This window comes from Euwallacea similis, chromosome 6 (genome assembly GCF_039881205.1).
Source record: "Euwallacea similis isolate ESF13 chromosome 6, ESF131.1, whole genome shotgun sequence".
NCBI lineage: Eukaryota > Metazoa > Arthropoda > Insecta > Coleoptera > Curculionidae > Euwallacea > Euwallacea similis.
Genome location: NC_089614.1, coordinates 5119929 through 5147497, shown reverse-complemented (window position 1 = coordinate 5147497; position 27569 = coordinate 5119929). Strand labels below are relative to the sequence as shown.

Sequence of the window (27569 nt, the reverse complement as noted above, 5' to 3'; positions counted from 1 at the left end):
ACACAATAATTTTTTTCTAGACGAACCAAGCAAACCAAATAACGTAGAAGTTGTTGATTGGGACAAGGATCATGCAGATCTTAAATGGCTGCCTCCAGACAATGACGGAGGTGCACCTATTACTTCATATATTGTAGAAGTTAAAGACAAATTTGGAAAAGAGTGGACCAAAGGCATTGAAGTCCCTGGAGAGCAGCTCGCAGCTACCGTTCCAGGCTTAAAGGAAAATAATCAATACGAATTCAGAGTCCGCGCTGTCAACAAGGCCGGCCCTGGAGAACCTAGTGACACCACTAAACCTATTATCGCCAAATGCCGATTTGTCAAACCGTTCATCTTGGGTGATGATTTGAAGAGTATTATAATAAAGAAGGGGCAAATTGTCAAATATGACATCAAATACGGCGGCGAGCCTGAACCTACCGTGCAGTGGTTCTTAGACCAAAAAGAGATTAAACCTGATATTGAAGAACGTATTACCATTGATGGTTATGAGAAAAACACTATTATTACTGTCAGAAGGTGTACCCGCGCTGACAGTGGGAAATATAGACTTGTGCTTACCAACAGTTCGGGCACTTGCGAAGGAATTGCTGAAGTTATTGTGCTGGACAAGCCTACACCTCCCAAAGGCCCTCTGGAACCTGAGGAAATTCGCGCTGATCACATAACTGTTAACTGGCAACGCCCAGAAGATGCTGGAGGCACTGAACTTACCGGTTACGTCCTCGAGAAAATGGATATGGATACTGGAAGATGGGTGTCGGCAGGCGAAGTAGGCCCGGGAAATACCAAATTTACCTTCAAAGGCCTCACTCCCAAAAAGAAGTATAAATTTCGTGTAAGGGCTAAGAACAAGGAGGGAGAATCAGATCCTTTGGAGACGACAGACTTTATCCTTGCTAAGAATCCTTACGACGAGCCAGGGGCGCCAGGAAAACCCGATATTATTGATTATGACAACAAGAGTGTCACTCTTAAGTGGGCCAAACCTGAAAGTGATGGTGGAAGACCGATTACTCACTATACAATTGAAATGAAGGACAAATTCTCCCCCGACTGGAAGGAAGTCGCTACAACCTCTGACAACAACCCCGAGGGAAAAGTGGAGAACTTAAAAGAAAATCAGGTGTATCAATTTAGGGTGAAAGCACACAACAAATCCGGGCCAAGTGCCCCCTCGGAACCCACAGACAACCATCTCTGCAAGCACAAAAACTGTAAGATTTTTTTGATTGAATTAACAAGAACTAATTCATTTTTGAAGCTAGAATTTCTCATTAACGTTTTTCTAATAAGATTAATTTCTCTACAAAGTTGAGTGATTTTCCATATTTTGTCTTGTTGAAAATTTTTATGTTATTTCTTTACAGGATTTTTATACTGTATATATATATTTTGCAATCTGTCTCTTGTATATATTTTTGGAATTGTGACGTTTCAAGTACTTTACATATAACTTACAGATATGTGTATGACGACTCATAGGTGTAGTACCAAATTCCAGTCGGCAATTTTACTAATTAGCCACGTTTTACAGTGAAACCACGTATCGATAGAGAAACCTTTAAATCGGTTACCATAAAGGCGGGCCGTACTCACAAATGGGCCGTGGACTTCATGGGCGAACCTCCGCCGGAAGTGAAATGGGTTTGGAGAGATAACATTCCGCTTACTAATACCGAACGCATCAAAATCGAAAACGCCGATTACCATACAGACTTCACTCTACTCAACGCAGTCCGAAAAGACACTGGAAAATATACCCTCATTATAGAGAACATCAATGGAAAAGACCAAGAAACTGTCGAATTAACAGTGCTGAGCAAACCAGGAGCCCCTGAAGGGCCTTTAGTTGTCAGCGATGTTACCGCTGAGAAAGCTAAAGTCGGCTGGAAAAAACCTGCAGATGATGGAGGAAGTCCCATTAAGGAATACGAAATCGAAAAAATGGATATGGCAACTGGCAAGTGGGTGCGTTGTGGCCGAGTGCCTGGAGACAAACTTACCCCTGATGGCAAGGGCGAATTTGAAGTGACTGGACTCAATCCAGGCTCTGAATATAAGTTTAGGGTCACTGCTGTCAATGACGAAGGGGATTCTGACCCACTTGTTGCTGATCGTCCCACATTGGCCAAAAATCCTTTCGGTGAGTATAGACGGGTAAAAACAATATTTTCAGACAACATTCTCAAACTATGACAAAAATTGAGGAGTGTTGAAGTTGCCACGAAAATTTTTATTTTGAAATTAAATCATTAAAATGGAAAAAACATTTTCGATCACTGGCGCATAAAGATAAAGGGATCAGTGCAGAAATTGTAACAGAAATATACTAAACCCTCTTTTCCTTACAAAACAAACAAGACAACCCCGCTTCCTGTTCCCTTCAATCACTCTATTGGAACGTTTCCAAATAGAATTTGTATATATTTTTTTAAATTTTATAAATGATTAGTTAGGTAAATCTTTATATCACAAGGGCGCAAAGAAACCATTGACAACCTATTTCTCTGGGAATAAGCATTTTTTAAATTTATTATACATGCCTTGTTCTCTTTATACGAGTAAGATTGAAAATGCGGAAGGTCAAAGCTAATTTGAGCTATGAATGATTTAAGTTTCTAAAAATATAATAAATATAACAAAAAGGTCGTAAAAATTCCTCATGACCGCAAAATTTCATAAATTATAGTAAAATAAAAAAGATCGAATTGATGTCTACCGAACGTCAAGAATCATATCAGTTCGGGGAAATGCAAAAATCGTGGGGCTTTTCATGGATTTAGAAGCGTACTTTTCTTAAGATTCAAAGCCCACAATAAAACTTAATATAAAAATCATCCAACCTCAAAATTCACCATTAACACATAAATCGGACAATTTTAGATGAACCTGGCAAGCCAGGCACTCCAGAAATCGTCGACTACGACAATAAGGGTGTCGACTTGAAATGGACACCTCCAGCGAACGATGGTGGTGCTCCTATCGAGAAATACATAATTGAGAAGAAAGACAAGTTCAAACCGGATTGGGAAAAAGCAACTGAAGTGCCGGGAGACCAATTGCAGGCACGAGTTGAAGACCTCAAAGAAAGAGGAGAGTACCAATTCCGAGTAAAGGCTGTGAACAAGGCTGGTCCCGGTCTGCCTTCAGATGCGTCCCAAATGCAGATAATCAAACACAGATCTCGTAAGTGTATGCATAAATAAATTAATCAACTTTAAATTGTTGATTAATTATTGGAAAGGACCGGTGTCGGGTAGAGAACAATAATAGAACCCTTTCTTATAAAAAAAAGGCGAAATTTCTATTGCAATTTCAGTATTCATTAATTATTAATGTTATGTATGTTTGAATGAATTGTTTTTCCTTTCTCTATTTTTTTTTAATGGGAGGGGAGAATAATAACGTTTTACACACCAGTAAGGATTTATGATACGGTACAATTGAGTATTATTTTGAGTTAGATTAATATTTATTTTTTATTAAACGCTTGGAAGAACTCACTTGTTAACGTTGAGATGAAGTATCGGTCACCGTTTTTAAAACGTCTATAGGTAAAAGGAGTAGAAAAAGGAAAATAAACGATTAACTAAAATTTATGAGAGGTGATATATAAAATCTGTGAAACATTATGAAATTCCTCCTCTCAATCTCCGAGAAATTACAATTTTTTTAACATGAGCCATGTCATTGTTCCAAAAAGTTGATCAACATAAGTAATTAGTATTTGATCATTGTAAATAATTAAATTCCAAAATCAAAAACTGAAATTGCGGTTGAAACTCTAAATAGATTATAACTTCCACTAAATATTTCTGTTATTTTTCTCCTCAGTTAAACCTAGAATTGATAGGACCAATCTGAAGCCCATAATAGTGCGTGCTGGGAAACCCATTAAATACGATATCGATGTCCGGGGAGAACCCCCACCGACCTGCACTTGGTTCCAAATAGATACGGAACTGAAGTCTGAAGGAAACATCGAAATTATAAACGTAGACTATAACACCAAACTAAATATCACAAATTCTGTTCGTAAAAACACTGGATTGTATAAGATCAAGGCCGTCAATGAGCACGGTCAAGATGAGGCTGAAGTAGAAATCACAGTGCTTTGTAAGTCATATTGTGTTTTTCCGAATACATTCTCTACGGTTGTCATACTTTAGCTTCACCGGGGAAACCGAAGGGACCATTGAAAGTATCCGACATCACCAAGAGTGGCTGCAAACTGAAATGGGAGAAACCTGAAGATGATGGTGGTAAACCCGTTACTGGTTACGTAGTTGAGAAACTTGATAAAGCTACTGGAAAATGGGTACCCGTGGGACGTACCGGACCAAATGACACAGAAATGGATGTAAAGGGATTAACTGAAGGTCATGAATATGACTTCAGAGTCAAGGCGGTAAACGAAGAAGGTGAATCTGAGCCCCTAGAAACAGAAAATTCCATTATTGCCAAGAATCCATATGACATCCCTGGAAAACCTGGAACTCCAGAAATCGTAGATTGGGATGCTGACCGTGTAGATCTTAAATGGACTGCACCCAAGAGCACTGGAGGTGCTCCAATTACTGGATATGTTATTGAGAAGAAGGAGAAATTCTCCACTTCCTGGGATGAAATTCTCAGTACTGATGTAAGTGTTTGTTTTGCAACGAGATCAACTTTTTCAGGAAACATTATATTTATAGTCCCCTGCTTGCGATGCGAGAGTTCCTGGTCTCAAAGAAGGAAATACTTATCAATTCCGTGTAAGAGCGGTAAATAAAGCCGGTCCTGGAGAACCATCTGATGCTACTGGCCAACACGTCGCCAAGGCCCGACATAGTAAGTTAATTTTATAATTTCTAATTCATCCTAAATATTTATTTTTTAGAGCGACCTCTGATTAACAGAGAAAAACTACACACTGTAAAAGTGCGCGCAGGTCAATTGGTGAAGTTCGACGTAGATGTGCAGGGTGAACCGCCACCGACATGCACATGGAGCTTTGCTCATAAACCCCTCGAGGGTCCAAATGTGAAAATCGAAAACGAAGATTACAATACCAAATTGACTCTCAGCGACACTAAGAGAAAGGATACTGGTACTTACACAATCAGAGCTGAAAATGATTCAGGATTCGATGAAGCTCCCGTGGAGGTCATTATCTTGGATAAACCAGGTAAACCTGAAGGCCCGCTAGAAGTCAGTGATGTACATAAAGAAGGGTGCAAGTTGAAATGGGACAAACCAAAGGATGATGGTGGTCTGCCCATTACTGGCTACGTGGTTGAGAAGCAGGACACTCAAACAGGCAGATGGGTTCCAGCAGGATTTGTCGACGCTGATAAAACTAACCACGAGATCACTGGGCTTGAACCCAACAAAAAATACAATTTCAGGGTAAAAGCGGTTAACGAAGAAGGGGAATCTGAGCCCTTGGAAACCGACACTGCTACCCTTGCCAAGAATCCATATGACGTCTCTTCTGCACCAGGAATGCCAGAAATCGTAGACTGGGATGAGCACTCAGTCAAACTTAAATGGGACAAACCTGTCAGAGATGGTGGAACTCCCATTACAGGATACATCATTGAAGCCATGGATAAATTCACTGGGCAATTCGCCAAGGTTGCTGAGGTGGGACCGCAATGTCAAGGTACTGTTGGTAAATTGGAAGAAGGCAACCAATACAAATTCAGAGTGAGAGCAGTCAATAAGGCTGGACCATCAGAACCATCCGAACAAACCAACTGGCATACGGCTAAAGCGAGATGGCGTAAGTAAAAATCATAAAGTATGTTTAAAAATATTAAAGAATGATAAATTTTCAAATCTCCCGTAATATTTAAAATATTAATTTAATTATGTTAATTTTTCTGTCGAAAAACATACGTTAACTCTGATTACTTCGAATCTCACTCTCTATCGAATATTTCAGTGAAACCGCTCATTGACCGCACAAATCTAAAACCTTTGACTGTGAAAGCAGGACTTTCCATAAGCTTGGATGTCAACATACAGGGTGAACCTCCACCGACTGTCACCTGGCTCTACGATGGTAAAGAAATTGAATCAACTGAAGAGTTGAAAATCGATAATATCGACTATAACACCAAATTGTTCGTACTCCGCTCCAAGAGGGCGCAATCTGGGAAGTATACCATCATTGCCAAAAATGAAGTTGGTGAAGATCAAGCAGACGTAGAAATTTCCGTACTTGGCAAGCCAGGTTCGCCTAAAGGCCCATTAGATGTTTCCGATATAACTAAACATAGCTGCAAGCTCAAATGGAAAAAACCTGATGATGACGGTGGAAGTCCAATTGACCACTATGAAATTGAGAAACTTGATCCTCTTACTGGGCAATGGATACCTTGCGGCAGGAGTACCGAGCCTGAAGCTAATATTACTGGCTTACAGGAGGGGAAGCCTTACAAATTCAGAGTCAAGGCTGTTAACAAAGAAGGAGAATCTGAGCCTCTTGAGACTGAGAAGTCTATTATTGCTAAAAATCCATTTGGTAAGTTATGTAACTTTTTATACTCTTTGACGTAATTTTGACGTCATGATTTTAGATGAACCGACTAAACCCGGCCGTCCAGACCTTAAAAACTGGGATAAGGACTTTGTTGAACTTGCCTGGAGAGCTCCAGAAAGCGATGGCGGAGCTCCCATTCAGAAATATATCATCCAAATGCACGATAAGGCTGGTCGTGGTTGGGTTGACGCGGCAACAGTACCTGGAGATCAAACCGCTGGTCGCGTTGACTCAGTCGAAGAAGGACATGAATATGAGTTCAGAATTGTGGCGGTGAATAAGGCTGGACCAAGTGAGCCTAGCGATCCTTCAAAACCTGTTATTGCCAAACCCCGATTCTGTAAGTTTATTTCTTTTAAACACGCAATCAATGGATGGTTAATAACATCTGGTAATATTAGGCAGGGTCTCGATTAAACAGCTAGCCGGAAAAATTACTAATCAAAGAGAGACAAACAATAATTAAAGAACAAAGTTTAAAACGCACAGTATTGGATGATCCAGAAAGATATGGACATCACAAATTCCTTAACTTAAATTATTGAACTCCATATATACAAGACATTTCAAATTCAACCCCTACCATTGGGATGCCGAAAACTAAAGGAGATACGAATAAGTTTAATTGAGGGCAAAATTTAGTCATTTAGCGCTTGAAAAATTGAAGATTTCGTTATTTTTTTAGCGTTATTTAAGAAGGAAGCCCAAAACCACAAGCATATTTTTATTGCAAGTTTTTCTCAGCTATATGACGACGTTTTCAGATTTTCCATGCGACTATTTTCCTATCGAAAAATCGAATATGGAGACCATAAGAAAAAATAAAGTTGATGATGGTAGCCAAAAGACAAAACGTCGGGTGGCAAATCTAGAAACGGTATCGTGTAGCTGAGAAAAAGTGGCAATGAATATGTGCTTTTGGATTTCTTTGTCGAATAACGCTAAAAAATATTAAAACGAAATCTCTAATTTTTAGTTCTTTACATTTAATATTGGGAAGTACTCGAAAAATGCAAATTTGGAAAACAGCATTTGATGAAGTGCTAAATTACGCAATTATACCCCATTTAAACTTGTTCGTATCTCCTCTAGTTTTCGAGATCCCAATGGTGAGGGTCGAACTTAAAATGCCCTGTATACATATATGGCCTTGTTATTGAACACAAATTAACCTTTATAGTAATAGTTTCACGATTCTGAAGCCCAATATTGCTGTAGCTATAAAGTACAAATAAGCAATAGCAACTCTTAAAACATTAACCACGTTACCGAATTTCTTTACATAATACAAGTTCGCTACATAATAAAGCCCCCCAATAAAATGCGCCATTCTCACTACAAATAACACGATGCCCTAAGCAATAATGTAAAAAAAATATAAAATATAAAATATTTATATAAATTGCTTAATTTTCGCATTAAACTTCAAGGTTAATATTTCCGCATGCAAACATCGTTGTTGTAATGGGCGTTTGAATTTTAATTAACTACAAGTTCATAGTACTTACCTTAATCTTTTTTTTCTTTTATAGTGGCTCCTAAAATCGATCGCAAAAATCTCTCCAAAAAGGTACTGCGTCCTGGTCAACTGCTTCGGTTGGATGCTGACGTTAAGGGTGAACCTCCACCGACTGTCACCTGGACTCTGAAAGATCAAACCCTCAAGAATAACGACAGATTAAAAATCGACAATGAAGATTATCACACTAGTTTCGTTCTGCAAAAGGTGCAGCGTAGTGATACTGGAACCTATATTGTTACTGCAAGAAATGACTCTGGGGTTGATACCGTAGAAGTAGAAGTTTCAGTAGTAACTAAACCTGCGAAACCTAAAGGCCCGCTTAAAGTATCAGATGTTAGTGCAGAGGGTTGCAAACTTAAGTGGGAAGCTCCTGAAGATGATGGAGGAGAACCTATTACTGGTTACGTAGTAGAACGTATGGACGTAGAGACGGGTAGATGGGTGCCAGTAACCACCACTAAAACCCCTGAAGCAGATGTTACGGGTCTTAATGAAGGCAAAGACTATCAATTCCGGGTTAAAGCTGTGAATTCTGAAGGTGAATCTGAGCCTCTGGTGACAGATGAGCCTACTACAGCCAAAAATCCTTATACAGAACCAGATTCTCCTGGAAAACCTGAGTTGAAAGATTGGTCAAAGGACCACGCAGACCTTAAGTGGGCTCCACCTAAAAATGACGGCGGAGCGCCAGTGGAAAAATACATAATTGAAAAGAAAGACCCTATTACTGGAAAATGGCACAAGGCAGTGGAGGTTCCAGGAAATAAAACCGAGGCTAGAGTGCCTGATTTACAAGAAGGGAAAGAATATTCATTCCGCGTCAAGGCTGTGAACAAAGGTGGAGAAAGCAAACCTTCACCACCATCTGATACTATAACTGCTAAAGATAGATTTGTTCCACCGAAAATTGACCGATCTACTCTTAGAGATATCACTGTTAAGGCTGGACAGCACATTAGGTTGGACGTGAAAGTGTCAGGTGAACCTCCACCATCAAAAACTTGGTTCCTCAACAAGGCTCGTATTGAAAACCGGGATGACATTAACGTGGATCTTGAAGATTATAGAACCAAATTTGTAATCCCTGTTGCCAAACGAGAACATACCGGAACCTTAGTTTTGAAGGCTGAAAATAGCTCTGGAAGAGACGAGGCTAGTATAGAAATCAAAGTCCTCGATAAACCAGGTAAGCCTGAAGGGCCTTTGAGGATTGGTGATATTCACAAAGAAGGTTGCACCTTGAAATGGAAACCTCCAGAGGATGACGGAGGTGTACCTCTCGATTATTATCAAGTGGAGAAATTCGACCCAGAAGTAGGTCGTTGGGTTCCAGCGGGTCGTTCTAAAGAACCTAAAATTGAACTAAATAACTTGGAACCAGGCCATGAATATAAGTTCAGGGTTTCCGCTGTAAACGCGGAAGGCGAGTCTGAACCTCTAGAAGCGGAGCAGAGCATCATAGCTAAGAATCCATTTGATGAACCCGGTGCTCCTGGCACTCCTGAAGTAGTAGACTGGGACAAGGACCATGTTGACTTAAGATGGACTCCACCAACTAATGATGGTGGATCTCCAATCACCGGATATGTCATCGAAAAGAGGGAAAAAGGCTCACCGAAGTGGGTTAAAGCCGGCGAGACAGGACCTTTTGAAACCAAGGGAACTGCAGACAACTTGGACGAAGGCGTCGAATACGAATTTCGTGTTAGGGCAGTTAATGCTGCAGGACCTGGAGAGCCCAGTCAAGCCTCCAAGTCTGTTATTACCAAACCAAGGAAATGTAAGTATAATGCAATTTAAAAAACTCAATTTAACTTGTGCTTAACAGTGGCGCCTAAGATCGATCGTCGCAATCTTCGCAACATAACTGTAAAGGAAGGAGAACCTATTTACTTGGACGTAAAAATTAGTGGTGAACCCGCTCCCGATGTCACATGGTACCAAGAAGGTCGTACTATTACCAATGCTGGCCATAAGCGTATCGAAGATGTGCCGTATAACTCCAAATTCTTCAACGACAAACCCGAACGCAAGGATACTGGAGTATACAAAATTGTCGCAGTTAACAAATATGGACAGGATCAAGCTGAAATTGAAATTACTGTAGTTTGTAAGTACAAGTAATTTATTGAAATTTCGTGTTTTAACTCTAAAACCTTTTAGCTAAACCGGGACAGCCTGAAGGACCATTAGAAGTTTCTGATATTCACAAGGACGGATGTACGCTCAAATGGAAGAGACCCAAAGACGATGGTGGAGAACCCATAGAAAACTACGTAGTAGAAAAAATGGACCCTGAGACTGGGATTTGGCTCCCTGTGGGAAAAACTACAGGAGCAGTTCCTGAGATGCAAGTAGACGGACTTATTCCCGGTCACGATTACAAGTTTAGAGTGAAGGCTGTGAATAAAGAGGGCGAATCTGAACCTCTGGAAACGATTGGAACTATCACCGCTAAAGATCCTTACAGTAAATTACTTTATATTATGTTTGGAAAACTTAATACCATATTATTATTTAGCTACTGCCGGGAAACCAGGCACTCCGGAACCTGAAGATTGGTCTGCAAATCATGTAGACTTGAAATGGACTGAACCAACTTCAAATGGAGGCTCCCCTATCACAGGTTACATTATTGAGATGAAAGATAAATATAGCCCTCTTTGGGAAAAAGCTCTGGAAACCACCAGTGATACACCTAAGGGCACAGTAACTGGATTAGTTGAAGGAAATGAGTATCAGTTCCGAGTTATTGCTGTCAATGCTGCCGGCCCCAGTGCACCATCTGACGCCAGCAAAGTGTTTACTGCCAAACCCAGATTTTGTAAGTTTTGATTTTTAAGTGACTTTTTTGATAAATCAGAAAATAATTTCAGTGGCTCCTAAAATCGACCGTCGCTACCTGCACGACGTCACGGTATCCGCAGGTTCTCCTCTCAAATTTGAAGCCAACATTATCGGTGAACCCCCACCGAACGTCGAATGGCGTTACAATGGAATTACATTGAAGAACGACAAACGCACAACCATCGATAACCCAGATTACAGCACCAAGATCGCCATCCGCCCTGTTACAAGAGATGACACAGGCCAATACACGGTCACTGCATCAAACAGCTCCGGAAAAGATACTCATACTATTAACGTTACCGTCACTGACAAACCTACACCTCCTCAAGGACCTTTGCAGATATCTGACGTTAACAAAAACGGATGTAGATTGAAGTGGAAACGTCCAAAAGATGATGGAGGCACTCCTATTGAATATTATCAAATTGATAAAATGGACCCAGAAACTGGTTGCTGGGTACCATGTGGAAGAGCCCCTGAACCAAGTAAGTGATTTAAAAATATCCATTATAAATAGGTACCATCGCAACACTACCCGACAGATCAACATTTTTAACTCAACTTTTCAAGATATTTCCGATGGCATATTTTTCTCGGTTTCATATTATATTAAAATATTTGACACTTTTTGAATCTGTCAAATTCGATGTTTAAATTTGTCTTGACAAGTTAAGATAAAAACGTAAAATCCGGTTTCCTCCAGTTTTCATCGTCAGAAAGTTACAGTCGTTGAAAGTACAAAAAGGGTCATACTTCAAACGTCAATATTTAGGAAACAGTCAAAAATCGGTATATACGAATATTCAGTAATATACAGGGTATTTCAATAGCTTCATTTGTGATTTTTTGGCATTCAGATTTAATTAAAATTTAGCACTTGTTCACAAAATAATGAGGGAGGTTTTACTTACCGCCGCACTGTAAAATACCGAAGAGAAGTTTGTGATCACTTTTTTAGCGAAATATACTGGAATTTTATTTTGTGTTTTGTGCACAGTTATTAACAAGCTTACTTTAATTTCAGACTTCGAGGTCACAGGTCTTACACCCAACCACGAATATAAATTCAGAGTGTCCGCTGTAAACGCCGAAGGCGAATCAAAACCTCTGGAAGCAGAAGAAAGCATCATCGCCAAAAATCCATTTGATGAACCCGGCCCACCTGGACATCTAAAAGCAACCGACTGGGATAAAGATCATGTAGATTTGGCCTGGACTCCTCCAAAAGACGATGGAGGCGCTCCTGTTACTGGCTACATCATCGAAAAGAAAGACAAATTTGGAGATTGGGAGAAGGCTCTTGAGGTACCTGCTGATCAACTTAAGGCTACAGTTCCTGATCTAATCGAGGGACAGCCCTACCAATTCCGTGTGAAGGCAGTTAATGCCGCGGGACCTGGAGATCCAAGCAATGAGACACCCACGATCATAGCTAAGGCGCGCAACATGGCACCAAAAATAGACCGAACTAACTTGATTGAAATAAAAGTCCGCGCTGGTCAAGCCTTCGCTTATGACGTCAAAGTTAGCGGAGAACCTATGCCTACTACGAAGTGGCTGCTTAAGGGCAAGGAAGTAAAATCGGGACCCAACTGCAAGGTGCAACATGCTGACTATAACACTAAGATATCAGTCAAGAATGCCACGAGAAGTGACGGTGGTACCTACACAATTACCGCTGAGAACGACAATGGAAAAGACATTGCTGAAGTGGAAGTTACAGTCTTGGATGTGCCGAGCCCTCCAGGTGGTCCACTTAAAGTGTCAGATATACACGCAAATGGATGCAAACTTAACTGGAGACCTCCAGCAGATGATGGTGGACAACCCGTCGAAAACTATGTTGTTGAAAAAATGGACGAAGCCAGCGGCCGCTGGGTTCCAGTAGGAGAAACTGATGGCCCACAGACTTCCATGACAGTAGATGGTCTGGTACCTGGCCATAAATACAAATTCAGAGTGCGTGCTCAAAATCGACAAGGCAAATCTGAGCCATTAACAACAGCTCAAGCTATTGAAGCTAAGAATCCGTTCGATGAACCTGGCAAGACTAGTGCTCCTGAAATCGTCGATTATGACAGCAATTTCGTTGAACTGAAGTGGGATCGCCCAGAAAGCGATGGAGGATCACCAATTACTGGCTATGTCATTGAAAAACGCGACAAATTCAATCCCAACTGGGAAAAGTGTGCTAAAGTCGAAGGAGATGTTACCAGAGGAAAAGTTGATGACCTTATTGAAGGAACACCTTATGAGTTCAGAATTAGGGCCGTGAACAAAGCTGGTCCAGGAGAACCTAGTGATGCTTCTAAGATTCATGTAGCCAGACCTAAAAACCGTAAGCCTTTTGCTCCCTTAATCAATTACATAAACTCACTAAAATTAAATTTTCAGTGCCTCCTAAAATTGACAGAAACTCCTTCTCAGACCTTAAGGTTAAAGTTGGACAATCCATCGAATTTAATGTTCCAATTATTGGAGAGCCACCTCCGTCCAAGGAATGGAAACACAAAGAAAATGTCCTTTTTGCTACCGATCGAATTAAGATCACCAACGAGGATTACAGGACCCAGATTAAGATCACCGACGCTCAGAGGGCTGACAGTGGTCCTTATACTCTTACAGTCAAGAATGTCAACGGACGAGACACAGAAACTGTGAAAGTTACTGTTCTGGATGTTCCGACTCCCCCAGAGGGACCTTTAACAGCTGACAATGTTACCAAGAACTCCTTGAATCTACATTGGAGGCCACCAAAAGACGACGGAGGTTCAGAAATTTCCCACTACCAAGTGGAGAAACTGGATACAGAAAATATGAGATGGGTACCTGTAGGAGAATCCGTTGGAACGTCCATGAGGGTTCCCAATTTAACGGAAGGGCACGACTATCAATTCAGAGTACGAGCTGTTAATAAACAGGGAGAATCTGCGCCTTTGACTACGCTGGAAAGTATTACAGCTAAAGACCCCTTCAGCAAGCCTGATAGGCCTGGAGCACCCAAACCGACCGATTGGGATAAGGATCATGTGGATCTCGAATGGACTCCACCAAGGAAAGATGGAGGAGCTCCTATTACTGAATATATTATTGAGAAGAGACCAAAACATGGGTAAGTATTTACTTAATATACCAGATATTCCAGAAACAGATGGGTGATGTAGGACAAAATCAATTATGAAGAGAATCTTCTTACAATATTTTCTGAAAGAGCGCTCTTGTGGAAATATGGTTCCTAAAATATTGGAATAAATATTCTGTAATAGTATAATAGAATTAGTTGATTCGATGGTTAATTTTATAAATAATTCACTTATCCTAATTAGGAAAAGCTTGTCCGCGAGAAACGTAGCCATTCACCAGTAGACCGTGGTGAAAGAAAAATGTCGTGTCACTACGTTTTTGTCATACATCGTACATTATCGATTAGACGCAATTAAAGGGTAATTTGAGGAGACTAAGATTTTCTTCATAATTCGAGTTAATCCATATGCCAAAAGAATACCAGTTTTTTTCGAAACTTCTCATAGATAACTAATGAATGAACTTTTATAAATCCTTTATAGAATCTGGGAAGAAGCAGTAAGGGTGCCAGGAAACACCACAAAGGCAACTGCTCCCAACTTAACTGAGGGTGAAGAATATGAATTCCGAGTAATCGCTGTAAACAAAGGAGGCAACAGTGAACCTAGTGAAGCCTCTGTGCCTGTTATTGCCAAACCCAGATTCTTGGCCCCATCCTTTAACAAATCTTTACTTCAAGATATCACTATTAGAGTTGGTCAAAGATTCGGATGGAACATCCCCATTGAGGCTGCCCCCAAACCTACAGCAAAATGGACCGTAAATGGCAAAGAAATCACTGCGAATGATCGCGTAGACTTTGCAGTTTTTAACAACAAATTGTCATTCGACGTTACTTCGGCCTTACGTAGCGATACTGGACGATACACTTTAACGCTCACAAATGATTCCGGCAGCTTTACTGCTTCAGCACAAGTCACGGTCTTGGATAAACCGGGACCACCACAACCTCCACTTGATGTAAGCTGTGTGACCAAAGAAAGTGCAAGAATTGCCTGGAAACCACCTCTTGATGATGGTGGATCCCCTATATTGCATTATGTAATCGAGAAAATGGATGTTTCACGTGGTACTTGGTCAGATGCTGGCATGTCTACTATACCTTCGCATGACATCACGCGATTGATTCACAAAAAGGAGTATTATTTCCGTGTCAAGGCTGTTAACGCGGTTGGTGAATCTGAACCTTTGGAAACAACCAGGAGCATTATTGCTAAAAATGAATTTGGTAAGCACCAAAATGTTTGGAATTATTAATGTTGCTTTAACACGTTTTTTTATAGATGAACCAAGTGCCCCTGGAAAACCAGCGATTACCGATTGGGATAGAGACCACGTAGATCTGGAGTGGACTCCTCCTAAAAACGACGGTGGATCTCCTATTACAGGATACATTGTACAAAAGAAAGAGAAAGGCAGTCCATATTGGACCAATGCTGTTCACGTACCTGCAAAGAAAAACACTTGCACTGTACCGGATTTAACTGAAGGCCAAGACTACGAGTTTAGAGTAATAGCCACGAATACAGCGGGTCAGAGTGAACCTTCAGAACCATCTGATGTAGTCACTGCTAAAGCCAGATTCTGTAAGATTATACCATTTGTTAGAAACCTGTATTATTGTCCTCTCTCTAGTGGCTCCCAAGATCAAGACCCCGTTGAATGACATCCGCATTAAAGCAGGACTTATTCTGCATATCGACATCGATTTCATTGGAGAGCCCTGTCCAGAAGCTACGTGGACCGTGGGAAGCAACTCTTTGGCTGCAGATGAACGAACCACTGTTACGTCTATAGGGTATCACACTGTGATTCATACGGTTAATGCTAAGCGTTCAGATAGTGGCTTGTACCACCTTTTGATTAAAAATAATTCCGGTATCGACGAGGGTTCTTTCCAAGTTACCGTACTTGGTAAGTATTGTTAAAGAATTTCAAGAATTTTTTCTAACTGTTTTCTTTAGACCGTCCTGGACCTCCAGAAGGTCCTCTGGAATATGAAGAAGTTACCGCCCAGAGCGTAACTCTTTCCTGGAAGCCTCCAAAGGATAATGGAGGAAGCGAAATTACGTAAGTTGCCTGGATGAGTAGTTCCATCAAAATGAGCATGACCTAATTCTGTAGAGGATTTGTGATTGAAAAACGGGACTTGACCCATGGCGGAGGATGGGTGCCTGCTGTGAACTATGTTAATCCCAAATATAACCATGCGGTTGTACCGAGACTTTTGGAAGGAACAAAATATGAGTTTAGAGTGTTTGCTGAAAACTTACAAGGACGTTCTGATCCTTTGGAAACGGAGAAACCGGTTGTTGCTAAAAACCAATACGGTAGAGTTTTTCTATATCAATTGTGAAGAAACCATAACTATAATTTTTAGATGTACCTGGAAAACCGGGCAAGCCAGAGCTGGTTGACAGCGACAAAGACCACATTAAAATCAAATGGTCAGCACCTATTAGCAATGGTGGTTCGCCTATTGTTGGCTATGACGTAGAGCGCCGTGACCGCGCCACTGGTCGTTGGGTTAAACTGAACAAGGAACCAGTGAGAGGACAGGAATATTATGACGACAGAGTCCAAGAAGGACATGCGTACGAATATAGGGTTTCAGCAGTTAACGCCGCAGGAAATGGAAAACCTAGTGAGACTTCTAACGTATTTATCGCCAAGCCCATGAAAGGTAATGAATTTTTTTTATTTTACTTGAGTTTATTTGGAGGTTTGTGCAGAAAAACCAAAATTGTGGTTGGATGGAATTATTGGAAGGAAGATCAAGGTACGCGCAGGAGAGCCGATTAACATCGACATTCCTCTGTCGGGAGCTCCAGCTCCATCTGTCGATTGGATCAAGAACAAACTGCAAATCCCTGAGAGCAGCAGAATATACGTAAGTATATACAGGGTGTTAGTAAGCGAGATTCTTATGGTTAAGCGCCAGAAACGAATACCCTGTATACCAAATGTCTCTGATAAATGGTTCATCATATAGCTTAAATGGCAAGTAAAACGAAATTTTCAGATCAGATACAACATATTAAAAGGCATTAAAAATCAAAACTTTCTTAGAAAGCTCTTTCCTCCTTGCCTTATGACAAATTAAATTTTATACTTTTCCCTTCCTTATGTAACTTAATAATTTCTAGGTAACAGCAATAACGGTAATTATTCTTAATTATTAATTCTATTACGTTATTTTCGTTTTTTCTTTATTGACAATCCATAATTTAACTCATATTTTGAAATTTCCAAAAAAGCTTCGTTTCAGTTTTGAACGGCTTCTCCTTTGTTAAAGCATTTTTTAATTATAAAATTGAAACGCCTCTTAGAGACACCCGGTATAATAAATTTGAATTAACTTCTTTTGGCACTGGTAACTACTGAGAGATCGGCATTTCAGACTGAAACAAACAGTGAGCACACACGTCTCCGGGTGGAGGTGTCCAATAGAGCAGATGCCGGAATCTACACAGTGAGAGCCAAAAACGAATTTGGAGCTGATGAGGCCGACATTGAAGTTATTGTGGTTGATAAACCAGGAATCCCTAAAGGACCCTTGCAGTATACATCTACAACTCAAGACACGATATCTCTCTCATGGAACCCTCCAGACGATGATGGAGGTGGTGATATCACCGGTTACATCGTGGAAATATCAGAATTTGGAAGCGACAGCTGGCGTCCATGCCCAGGAGTGTGTCCTAGACCATCTTTCACTGCTCGTGGACTGACCGAAGGCAAGAAATACGTATTCAGAGTTCGCGCCGAGAACATCTACGGTGTCTCTGAGCCTCTGGAAGGAAAGCCTGTTGTTGCCAAGTCGCCATTCGATCCTCCAGGTCCTCCCAGCCAGCCAGAAATTCTGGGTTATACCCCTAATTCCTGTTCGCTTAAGTGGAATCCACCTACATCGACTGGTGGCAAGCCTATTAGTGGATACATAGTCGAAAAACGTGAACGTGGAGGAGATTGGATAAAGGTGAACAACTACCCCACGCCAAACGCGCAATATACTGTGCAAGATTTGCGTGAAGGCAACAAATATGAATTTAGAGTCACTGCCGTTAATGAAGCAGGCCCTGGAGAACCCAGCAAGCCTACTGAGCCTATTATTGCTCAACATCAAAGATTTGCCCCATCCACTCCTGAGCCACCAAAGGCTGATAGAATAACTAAAGATAGCGTAACTCTTTCTTGGAGACCGCCGAAGAACGATGGAGGATCCAAGCTTAGAGGGTATATTCTTCAACAACGCCCCAAAGGATCTGACAACTGGACTGATGTCAACTCAACTCCAATTAACGACACAGTTTATACAGTTCCTAAGTTGACTGAAGGCGAAGAATATCAATTCCGAGTAATTGCGGTTAATGACGTAGGTAACTCTGAACCCAGCAGACCCAGTGCGCCCATTTTGATCGAAGAACAGCCTAATAAACCTTGTATGGATTTGGGAGGAGTACGTGATATTACTGTCAGAGCCGGAGAAGATTTTAGCATTCATGTGCCCTACATTGGTTTCCCCAAACCTACAGCCTCTTGGTTTGCCAATGATAAGCTCTTGGACGAATCGGACAGTCGCGTTTTTCCACAATTGGCTGATGATTACGCCAGCATTATTGTGAAAAATTCGAAGAGATCCGATACCGGACAATACCGACTGCAATTGAAGAACCCATCAGGTTTCGATACTGCTACCATCAATGTGAAGGTTCTAGACAGGCCTGGACCTCCAGAGAACCTCAGGGCTGATGAGTTTGCTGGTGACGCACTTACGCTTTATTGGCAGCCACCGAAAGATAATGGTGGGGCTGATGTTACTAACTACATCGTCGAGAAGAAAGATGCCAAGTCTTCAACTTGGACTAAAGTCAGCGGCTACGTAACCGTTCCTTTCGTGAGAATTCGTAATTTGACTTTGGGTAAAGAGTACGACTTTAGAGTGATTGCTGAAAATCAGTATGGACAGTCAGAGCCTGCAGTTACTTCCGAGCCGATCCGTGCCAGACATCCATTTGATCCTCCAGGACCACCAGGAACACCACGAGGAATTGACAGCAGCGAGGATTCTATTACTATTCAATGGACAAAGCCGCGTCATGATGGCGGATCTCCAATAACTGGATATGTGGTTGAGAAACGCCTCATTACCGAAGATAAATGGACTAAAGCCTCTCATGCACTGATACCAGACTTGGACTTGAAAGTCATCAACTTAATAGAAAATCATGAATATGAGTTCAGGGTTGCCGCAGTCAATGCTGCCGGTCAAGGTCCTTGGAGTTCAGCGTCTGACGCCATTTGTGCTAGAGCACCTCCTTCAGCACCAAGAATTACCTCGGATTTGAGCATTCGTGATATTATTGTTATTGCGGGAGAAGAACTAAGGATTACAGTTCCATATGTCGCTACTCCCAAACCCAAAGAGACATGGACCATTAACGGAAACGAAGTTAGTGGGGATGATAGAATTAAAATGGAGACTAACGACATCGCCTCTATTTTCTACAACAAAAGTGCTAAACGCTCAGATACAGGCAGCTACACTATTAAACTTACCAACTCTATGGGATCCGACTCAGCTTCTTGTAGAGTCTTGGTAGTGGATAGGCCCCAACCTCCACAAGGTCCTCTAGATATATCCGACGTAACTCCTGATAACTGTTCTCTGGCGTGGAGACCTCCACTAGACGATGGTGGTTCACCTATAACGAACTATATTGTAGAAAAATTGGATCCTAGTGGCATCTGGGTGAAAGTCAGCAGCTTTGTGCGTAGTACCCATTATGATGTAATGAGTCTCGAGCCTAACAAGAAATATAGCTTCAGAATTAGAGCTGAAAATCAGTATGGTATTAGTGACCCGTTAGAAAGCGCTGAACCAGTGATAGCTAAATATCCGTTCACTATCCCAGAACCACCAGGACCACCTCGTGTCATCGACTGGGACAGCAATACCATTAACTTGGTATGGGACAAACCGGCCCATGATGGTGGGTCAAGAATTCAGGGCTATAAACTTGAATACAGGGACGTGCGTGATACTCACTGGGTCAGCGCCAGTGACTATTTAATTAAGGATAATAAATTTGATCTATACAACATGGTAACTGGGCAAGAGTATGAATTCAGAGTCAGAGCTAAGAACGCGGCTGGCTTCAGTAAGCCTTCGGCATCATCTTCAAGATTCAAGTTGAAGGGCAAATTCAATATCCCATCTCCTCCTCGCGATCCTAAGGTCGTCAACGTAGGCAAAGGATATGTGGATCTTACTTGGGAACCTCCAAGCTCAGATGGTGGCTCTAGAATCACTGGTTACCTTATCGAAAGGCGAGAAATCGGAAGTCCCATGTGGACCAAATGCAACGACTACAATGTCACCGACACTAATCACACAGTTTTAAATTTGAAAGATGGCTGCGAATATGAATTTAGAATCTCTGCTCTTAATGCCGCAGGAAAGAGCGAACCTAGTAGTGTTACAGCTCCAGTTAAAGTGTGCGAAGTACTAGGAGGAGAAAAACCGGAGTGGCTCAGAAAACTGCAGAACACATCTGCTCCTCTGGGAAAAACTGTTTCATTGGAGTGTGAAGCGACTGGAAAACCGGAGCCGACCTTTAGGTGGCTTAAGAACGGAAGGGAGATACAGTTGGGAGGCAGATTTAGATTTGAGACCAAAGGAGGCACTGCGTGGCTTCATATTTCTGACCTTTTGGACGTGGATGGAGGCGATTATACCTGTGAAGCCAGCAACTCTCTGGGAGCTGTTACCACCACTGCACAACTTAAAATCGGAAGTAAGTATATAATGTATAAAATAAAATGAAGAATACTAGATTAAATGGTAACGAAGATCGACATTCATTGGATTTTCTCTATCTTGAATATTAACATGAGAAGAAAATAAATTTAAAAGACTAAGAAATGTTAAATTATTGTATCCTACGTTTCTAAGTATCATTTTGTTAGTTTTGCTTGGCTAGATTCCTCAGCTTTTTCCTATTTGATAAAATCGGTATTTCCTGTAATTTGCGAGATCACTGACCCTGCGTGAATAAAAATATTTCAAAAATCATTTTTTTTAGATCCTCCCAGAATTGAACGCCTTCCTGGTGACCTTTATCTTGCCGAAGGCGACAACACCAAGATCAAGATTTACTATTCTGGAGATCAGCCACTGGATGTCGTCCTCAGTAAAGATGGGAACGTCATTGACGACGATTCCCATATTAGGTTCACAGTATTTGACGACTACATTATTATCTTCATCAAAGATATTAAGAAAACCGACGCTGGCAGCTATAATTTAACTGTCAAAAACGATAGTGGAAGCGCCTCAGGCAACTTCCCAGTATACATCACTGGCCTACCTGGCCCACCAAATGGACCTCTGGAAACTACTGATATTACCAAACATACCTGCACATTGGCTTGGAAGCCTCCAAGCTACGACGGAGGATTACGTGTAACCCACTACGTGGTAGAACGCAAAGACATCAGCGGCACCCACTGGATAACAGTATCTAGTTCCTGCAGAGACACCACCTTCACAGTTCAAGGATTGACGGAAGGCCAGGAATACTTGTTTAGAGTTATGGCAGTAAACGACAATGGAATGGGACCTCCTCTAGAGGGAGTAAACCCAGTAAGAGCTAAGGCTCCATTCGATCCTCCATCACCACCTGGAGTCCCAGTTGTCACTCAAGTAGGAGGAGATTTTGTTAATCTTGAATGGACTAAACCAGAAAATGATGGCGGAGCCAGAGTTCAAGGCTACTGGATCGACAAACGTGAAGTTGGTCAACTAGCATGGCAACGCGTTAATGTCGCCATATGCCTGCCAACTCAGATAAATATTTCAAACCTAATCGAAGGACGCCAATATGAATTCAGAGTATTCGCTCAAAACATCGCAGGCTTGTCCGAGCCTTCCTCAGCCTCAACTTCAGTCACAATTAAAGATCCCAAAGCCCCCACTCCGCCGGAGATTGTCAAACCTCTCAAGAATGCTCAGAGCATCCAGAATCACAACGCTAAGTTTGAATGCACTATTACCGGGGTACCAGCTCCTACCATCACATGGTACAAGGGTGCCCGAGAGATTACCAATGGGTCCAGGTATCACATTTACAGTGAGGGAGATGTGCACCATCTGGTTATTCATGACGTGTTCGGGGAAGATGCTGACGAATACGTTTGCAGAGCTTCCAATAAAGCTGGAGTGAAATCTACTAGAGCTGAGTTGTTAATAATGAGTAAGTATACAGGGGGTAACCTCAGCTTTTGTACTAATTACGTGGGCGTCATTGATAGCTTTTCTATTGCTGTAGATAGGACTTTAAATAAATTAGTAAATTAATGTTAAAGAAAGCAATAATAGAACACCGCGTTTTCGGAGTTATTTCAGGAAATTCTAATGTTGAGATATCGCGTTATAATTCATCCCGAATACAAAATTACAAAAAAAAAATAAATTTTCACTAAAAACCTACATGTACTTTATATTTAATATTTATTCGAAAATCTTTTAGCTATCCAGATAAAAGAGTAAGTAGGGCATTTTATCTCAGTCACTCCATACGTTTTTATCGAGATGGAATCAAATGTTACCCTAAACAGTTTTTTTTTTACTTTGATACTTCAATCGACTCAGAAGATGACTGAGAAAAAATAACACAAAATCTTGACTCAGAAATGAGAGCTTTACAAGAGCTTTACTTTACAACTTTTAACTTTTAACTTTACAAGAGCGCAGGGTGATCTGTTACGAAAAACAACAGATTCCAAGAGAGCTTTTTTAATAATTCATGGGCGATCCTCAGTAAAAATGATTTTTTTCTTAAATTTTTTAAAACTTAAACCTAAATAAAATTCTTTCTTCCAGCTGCACCTAAACTGAACATTCCACCACGATTCCGTGATAGCGCCTACTTTGACAAAGGTGAGAACGTCATTATCAAAATTCCGTTCACTGGATTCCCGAAGCCCAAAATCACGTGGGTCCGAGAGGGAGAAGTAATCGAATCTGGCGGACACTACCACGTGGAAGTAAAGGACAGACACGCCATTTTAACAATCAGAGATGCTAGTAAACTGGACAGTGGTCCGTACAGAATAACCGCTGAAAATGAACTTGGACAGGACACGGCGATTATTAAGATCCAGATTGCTGATCGTCCAGATCCCCCAAGGTTCCCTGTTATTGACAACATTGGAACGGACTCGCTTGCCTTATCTTGGAAAGCACCTGTTTGGGATGGTGGTAGCAATATCACCAATTACATGGTTGAAAGACGAGAACACCCATTATCCACCTGGATTCGGGTTGGAAATACCAGGCTTACTACAATGGCTGTAAGTGGATTAACTCCAGGACACCAATATGAATTTAGAATTTATGCAGAGAACATTTACGGAAGATCTGATGCGTCCGAGGTGAGCACTTTGGTGAGCATGAAAGACACCACCAAAAAGAAGGAAGAAAAGAGGAAGTGTGAAGTTGATGAAACTGGTAAAAAGATACGTGAGTCTCACAAAGAACCCATCAAAGACTACGACAACTACGTTTTCGATATTTACTCCAAGTTTGTGCCTCAACCTGTTGAAATCAAAACAAGAAGTGTTTACGATGATTATGACATCCTTGAGGAAATCGGAACTGGTGCCTTTGGAGTAGTCCACCGCTGCCGCGAAAGAAAGACAGGAAACATCTTCGCCGCCAAATTTATCCCAGTTTCCCACGCTATGGAAAAAGAGCTAATCCGAAAGGAAATAGACATCATGAATCAACTTCACCATCCCAAACTCATCAACTTGCACGACGCTTTCGAAGACGATGATGAAATGGTGCTCATCTACGAATTCCTATCTGGAGGAGAGTTGTTCGAGCGCATCACAGCCGAGGGCTATAATATGTCTGAAGCTGAAGTCATCAACTACATGAGACAAATTTGTGAAGGTATTAAACATATGCATGAAAAGAACATCATCCACTTGGATATCAAACCTGAAAACATCATGTGCCAGACCAAGAAAGGCAGCAATATCAAGCTTATCGATTTCGGGTTAGCGACCAAATTAGACCCTAATGAAGTCGTGAAGATTTCCACTGGAACCGCAGAATTTGCTGCTCCTGAAATTGTTGAACGCGAGCCTGTAGGCTTCTATACAGACATGTGGGCTGTAGGAGTGCTGGCTTATGTGCTGCTCAGTGGACTTTCACCTTTTGCTGGAGAAAACGATATTGAAACTTTAAAGAATGTTAAAGCGTGTGATTGGGACTTTGATGAAGAAGCTTTTGGCAATGTTTCAGAGGAAGGAAAGGACTTTATCAGGAGATTGTTGATTAAGAACAAAGAGTAAGTTTTTTTCTATATGTATGTTATTTGGTTTTTGCAATGTGATCGTTTATAGAAAGAGGATGACCGCCCAAGAATGCTTGTTGCACGCTTGGTTGGTTGGAGACCATAGTGATAGGAATAAGACCATTGACCAATCCAGATATCTGAGCCTCCGAGACAGAATTCGAGCCAAATATGATGCCTGGGATTCCTTCGCTCTTCCTATTGGTCGCCTTTCAGAATACTCTTCATTGCGCAAATTGCTCATTGACAAATACAAAATCCACGACACGTACTTTGGTAAGATGCCAAATTCAGATTTCATTAATTTCGTCTTGAAATCATTTTACGGATTTTATTTTATTTTATTTAACGATTTTATGAATTTCAACAAAAATTTTTAAACAGATCGTAGACAGGCAGCTCCGAGATTCGTCATCAAACCACAAAGCGCTTTCTGCTATGAGGGACAGAGCGTCAAGTTTTACTGTAGAGTCATTGGTTGCGCCACGCCCACCGTCACTTGGTATCACAACAACGTTGAACTACGGCAGAGCGTGAAATTCATGAAGCGATATTCTGGAGATGATTACTACTTTGTCATTAACAGAGCCAAGTTGCAGGATCGCGGAGAATATATTATTAGAGCTGAGAACCACTTTGGAGCTACAGAAGAAGTTGTTTTCCTAAATGTGCAACGTAAGTTCATCATTTTATCAGATTTCAGTAGGAAACCAAATTGTGTTTTTAGCATTACCAACAGTAGTCCCAGAATACAAACCCGAGGCACCTCAAGTAAGAAGACGAGAGCCTCTGCCATACACCTTCTGGCAAGAGGAGCAAGAATGCGCACCCAGTTTTACATTCTTGCTCAGACCTCGGGTCATGCAGGAACGCGATACTTGTAAATTATTGTGCTGCCTCAGCGGCAAACCATTCCCCACCGTGAAATGGTACAAAGATAAACGAGAACTCAGCAAATACGAATATTCGATGTCACATTCTGATGGAGTTGTTACCATGGAAATATCCGGATGCAGACCTTCAGATTCCGGCAAATACACTTGCATCGCCACAAATAAACACGGCCAGGACGAGACTTCTTGCGTTGTAATTGTTGAAGGAGTTACCAGTACCGAAGAACAAACCAAAATGGCCGAGAAGATATTGCACTCAGGAGATAGGAAATATATTGAGAATCCTATTAAGCCTGCTCCAATTCCTGTTACCATAAAGAAACAAGTGACTAAACCTGCCCCTCTTCAACCCCGTTCGGCCAACGCCAGCACGAACAGTTTGGCCCATTCCGCATCTAATTTGAGCGTAGACGGTGACAAAAAATCACCCAGGAAATATGGTCGTCTGGACTCCACAGGTAGTCCTAACAGATCCAGGAGTGCCACAAAAGAACTTGCACGTAAGTCCTGACGTTATGGTGTTTCTCGCTTTTATTTATTTGTATTTTTTTAGCAAAATAGTTTGATGCCCCAAAGGCATCACACAAGTTTTAATGCCTAAATTAGCCCTTTGCATCGCTTATTAGTCCATTGCGCAACATCCTGGCATCTAGCAAGTCAACGCTCGCGCATGCTCCTTTACTGTTTACCATGTGTGTTCGGTCCTCTTTAACATTCCATTCCATTTCGTTCACTTATCATCGCATCAATGGAAAATTAATTTATTTTGTGTCCATCAGTTCCTCCAGATTCGACAATGGGTCCCCCACAATTCTCGAAAGGCCTTAATGATTTGACAGTAAATGATGGCGACAGTTTAACTTTAACGGCTCACGTACAGGGTGATCCCGAACCTCAAGTTGTCTGGACCAAAGACAGAAAACCACTTAGTTCGTCTGAAGTAGTTGATCTCAAATATAAGAATGGAATTGCCAAGTTGCACATAAACGAAGTATATCCTGAAGACGAGGGACAATACGTTTGCAAGGCTACTAATTCGATGGGAGCGGCTGAGACTAATTGCAAACTTAGTATTAAAAGTAAGTATAAGTAAATATCTCGCTTTGATTCCTAAAAACAATAAGCGTAACTAATGAAAAATCAATAGTTCTATATTTGATGTGGCATTGTTTAGTTTGCAGAAGAAATTAGAGGTCACACAACGACGAAAAATTAAAACAGCGTATCTTGTTAGACCTAAAGTAATTTTGAAACATTTTTCAAAAATGTGGACTTTCAAAAATTTCATTTTACAGGAAGATAGTCTAAAATTGTTTCGTTAAAAAAACGTGAAAAATTAAATTAAAAAATGTAAAATTATGTATTTCTTCAAAACACCTTGATATATTTCAATAAGATTTAATGAGTATTGATAGCTGACGAAGGCGCATAATTTGTATCAGCAAATCACTATATATTTTTGAAGCAAAAAAAGATCGGACACTGATTTTTCAAAAAATGAAAACTACTTTAAATTCATTGTTCAACTAACTCTAAAAAAAGTTATTCAATTTTTTCCGTAAGACGCGCTGTTTTCGAATAAAGAAGTATTATGTGCGTAATTTCTCGTTAGTTTTTTTTTTATTTTTAAGCGTTAATATGGGCTCTCAAATCACATTTTATTGTATAATATATCGAATGACGTATTGGTACCATGGTACTTCAATATCTTGAATTTCCTTAAGAAAGCACTTTTGGACTGTAGTTGATACAGGACGATTCAAAAGTGGTCACTTTAGGAGGTTAGCATTATTTTAAGGTAAAAAATCCAATTAGCAAAACAATGGCCCTTGATAGTATCGTTTCGAAGATACCGGACGTTAAAATTTTATTACTACTCCACTGGTTTTCCTCAAATCCAAAATACTTTTATTTTCAGAAATATTCAATGGCATGTTAATAGGCCCGCCACTGGTGCAAGTAAAAATATTTATTTTTTTGCAAAACATACGCACTCCATAGGTATCGACATCTACAAATTTCCCTTAACATATCTCAGGAAGTTTACCAGAGACTCATAAATTTTAACCCTGTGTATCTTCGTAACGATGCTACTAAAAATCATGATTTATTAGAACTTACTATCCATCCAAACACTCAGTTTTATGAAAATACTTTTGAATCGCCTTGTATAACAAACTATACGGTTATTTTCCGATATATCTTGTACATTAAAACCTCTAATAGCCCGTATAAATGGTATTTATTTCCATTTTATAGGGCTCCTTTTTACTTTTTGAACCCCTATAACTATATATACGTACAAAGTATTAAAAAAAGAA

At 40.8% G+C, this 27569-nt stretch overlaps 1 protein-coding gene across 6 annotated transcripts in view; it reads left to right on the top strand.

Moving 5' to 3' along the window:
- The window catches only part of bent (projectin protein bent), a 50741-nt gene that overhangs the window by 21962 nt on the left and 1210 nt on the right, over positions 1 to 27569 (top strand). For all 6 annotated transcript variants that reach the window (XM_066391219.1, XM_066391218.1, XM_066391222.1 and 3 more), the window contains 30 exons: positions 21 to 1220; positions 1541 to 2149; positions 2890 to 3192; positions 3841 to 4122; positions 4176 to 4648; positions 4704 to 4839; positions 4889 to 5773; positions 5936 to 6517; positions 6573 to 6875; positions 8068 to 9837; positions 9886 to 10167; positions 10221 to 10526; positions 10579 to 10881; positions 10934 to 11392; positions 11932 to 13245; positions 13302 to 14019; positions 14474 to 15219; positions 15275 to 15577; positions 15627 to 15905; positions 15956 to 16061; positions 16116 to 16321; positions 16372 to 16674; positions 16724 to 16881; positions 17392 to 20788; positions 21077 to 22246; positions 22876 to 24349; positions 24405 to 24631; positions 24740 to 25030; positions 25083 to 25748; positions 26028 to 26327. In XM_066391219.1, coding sequence (XP_066247316.1) covers positions 21 to 1220; positions 1541 to 2149; positions 2890 to 3192; positions 3841 to 4122; positions 4176 to 4648; positions 4704 to 4839; positions 4889 to 5773; positions 5936 to 6517; positions 6573 to 6875; positions 8068 to 9837; positions 9886 to 10167; positions 10221 to 10526; positions 10579 to 10881; positions 10934 to 11392; positions 11932 to 13245; positions 13302 to 14019; positions 14474 to 15219; positions 15275 to 15577; positions 15627 to 15905; positions 15956 to 16061; positions 16116 to 16321; positions 16372 to 16674; positions 16724 to 16881; positions 17392 to 20788; positions 21077 to 22246; positions 22876 to 24349; positions 24405 to 24631; positions 24740 to 25030; positions 25083 to 25748; positions 26028 to 26327 — 19551 coding nt within the window. The remainder of the gene's footprint in view (positions 1 to 20; positions 1221 to 1540; positions 2150 to 2889; positions 3193 to 3840; positions 4123 to 4175; positions 4649 to 4703; positions 4840 to 4888; positions 5774 to 5935; positions 6518 to 6572; positions 6876 to 8067; positions 9838 to 9885; positions 10168 to 10220; positions 10527 to 10578; positions 10882 to 10933; positions 11393 to 11931; positions 13246 to 13301; positions 14020 to 14473; positions 15220 to 15274; positions 15578 to 15626; positions 15906 to 15955; positions 16062 to 16115; positions 16322 to 16371; positions 16675 to 16723; positions 16882 to 17391; positions 20789 to 21076; positions 22247 to 22875; positions 24350 to 24404; positions 24632 to 24739; positions 25031 to 25082; positions 25749 to 26027; positions 26328 to 27569) is intronic.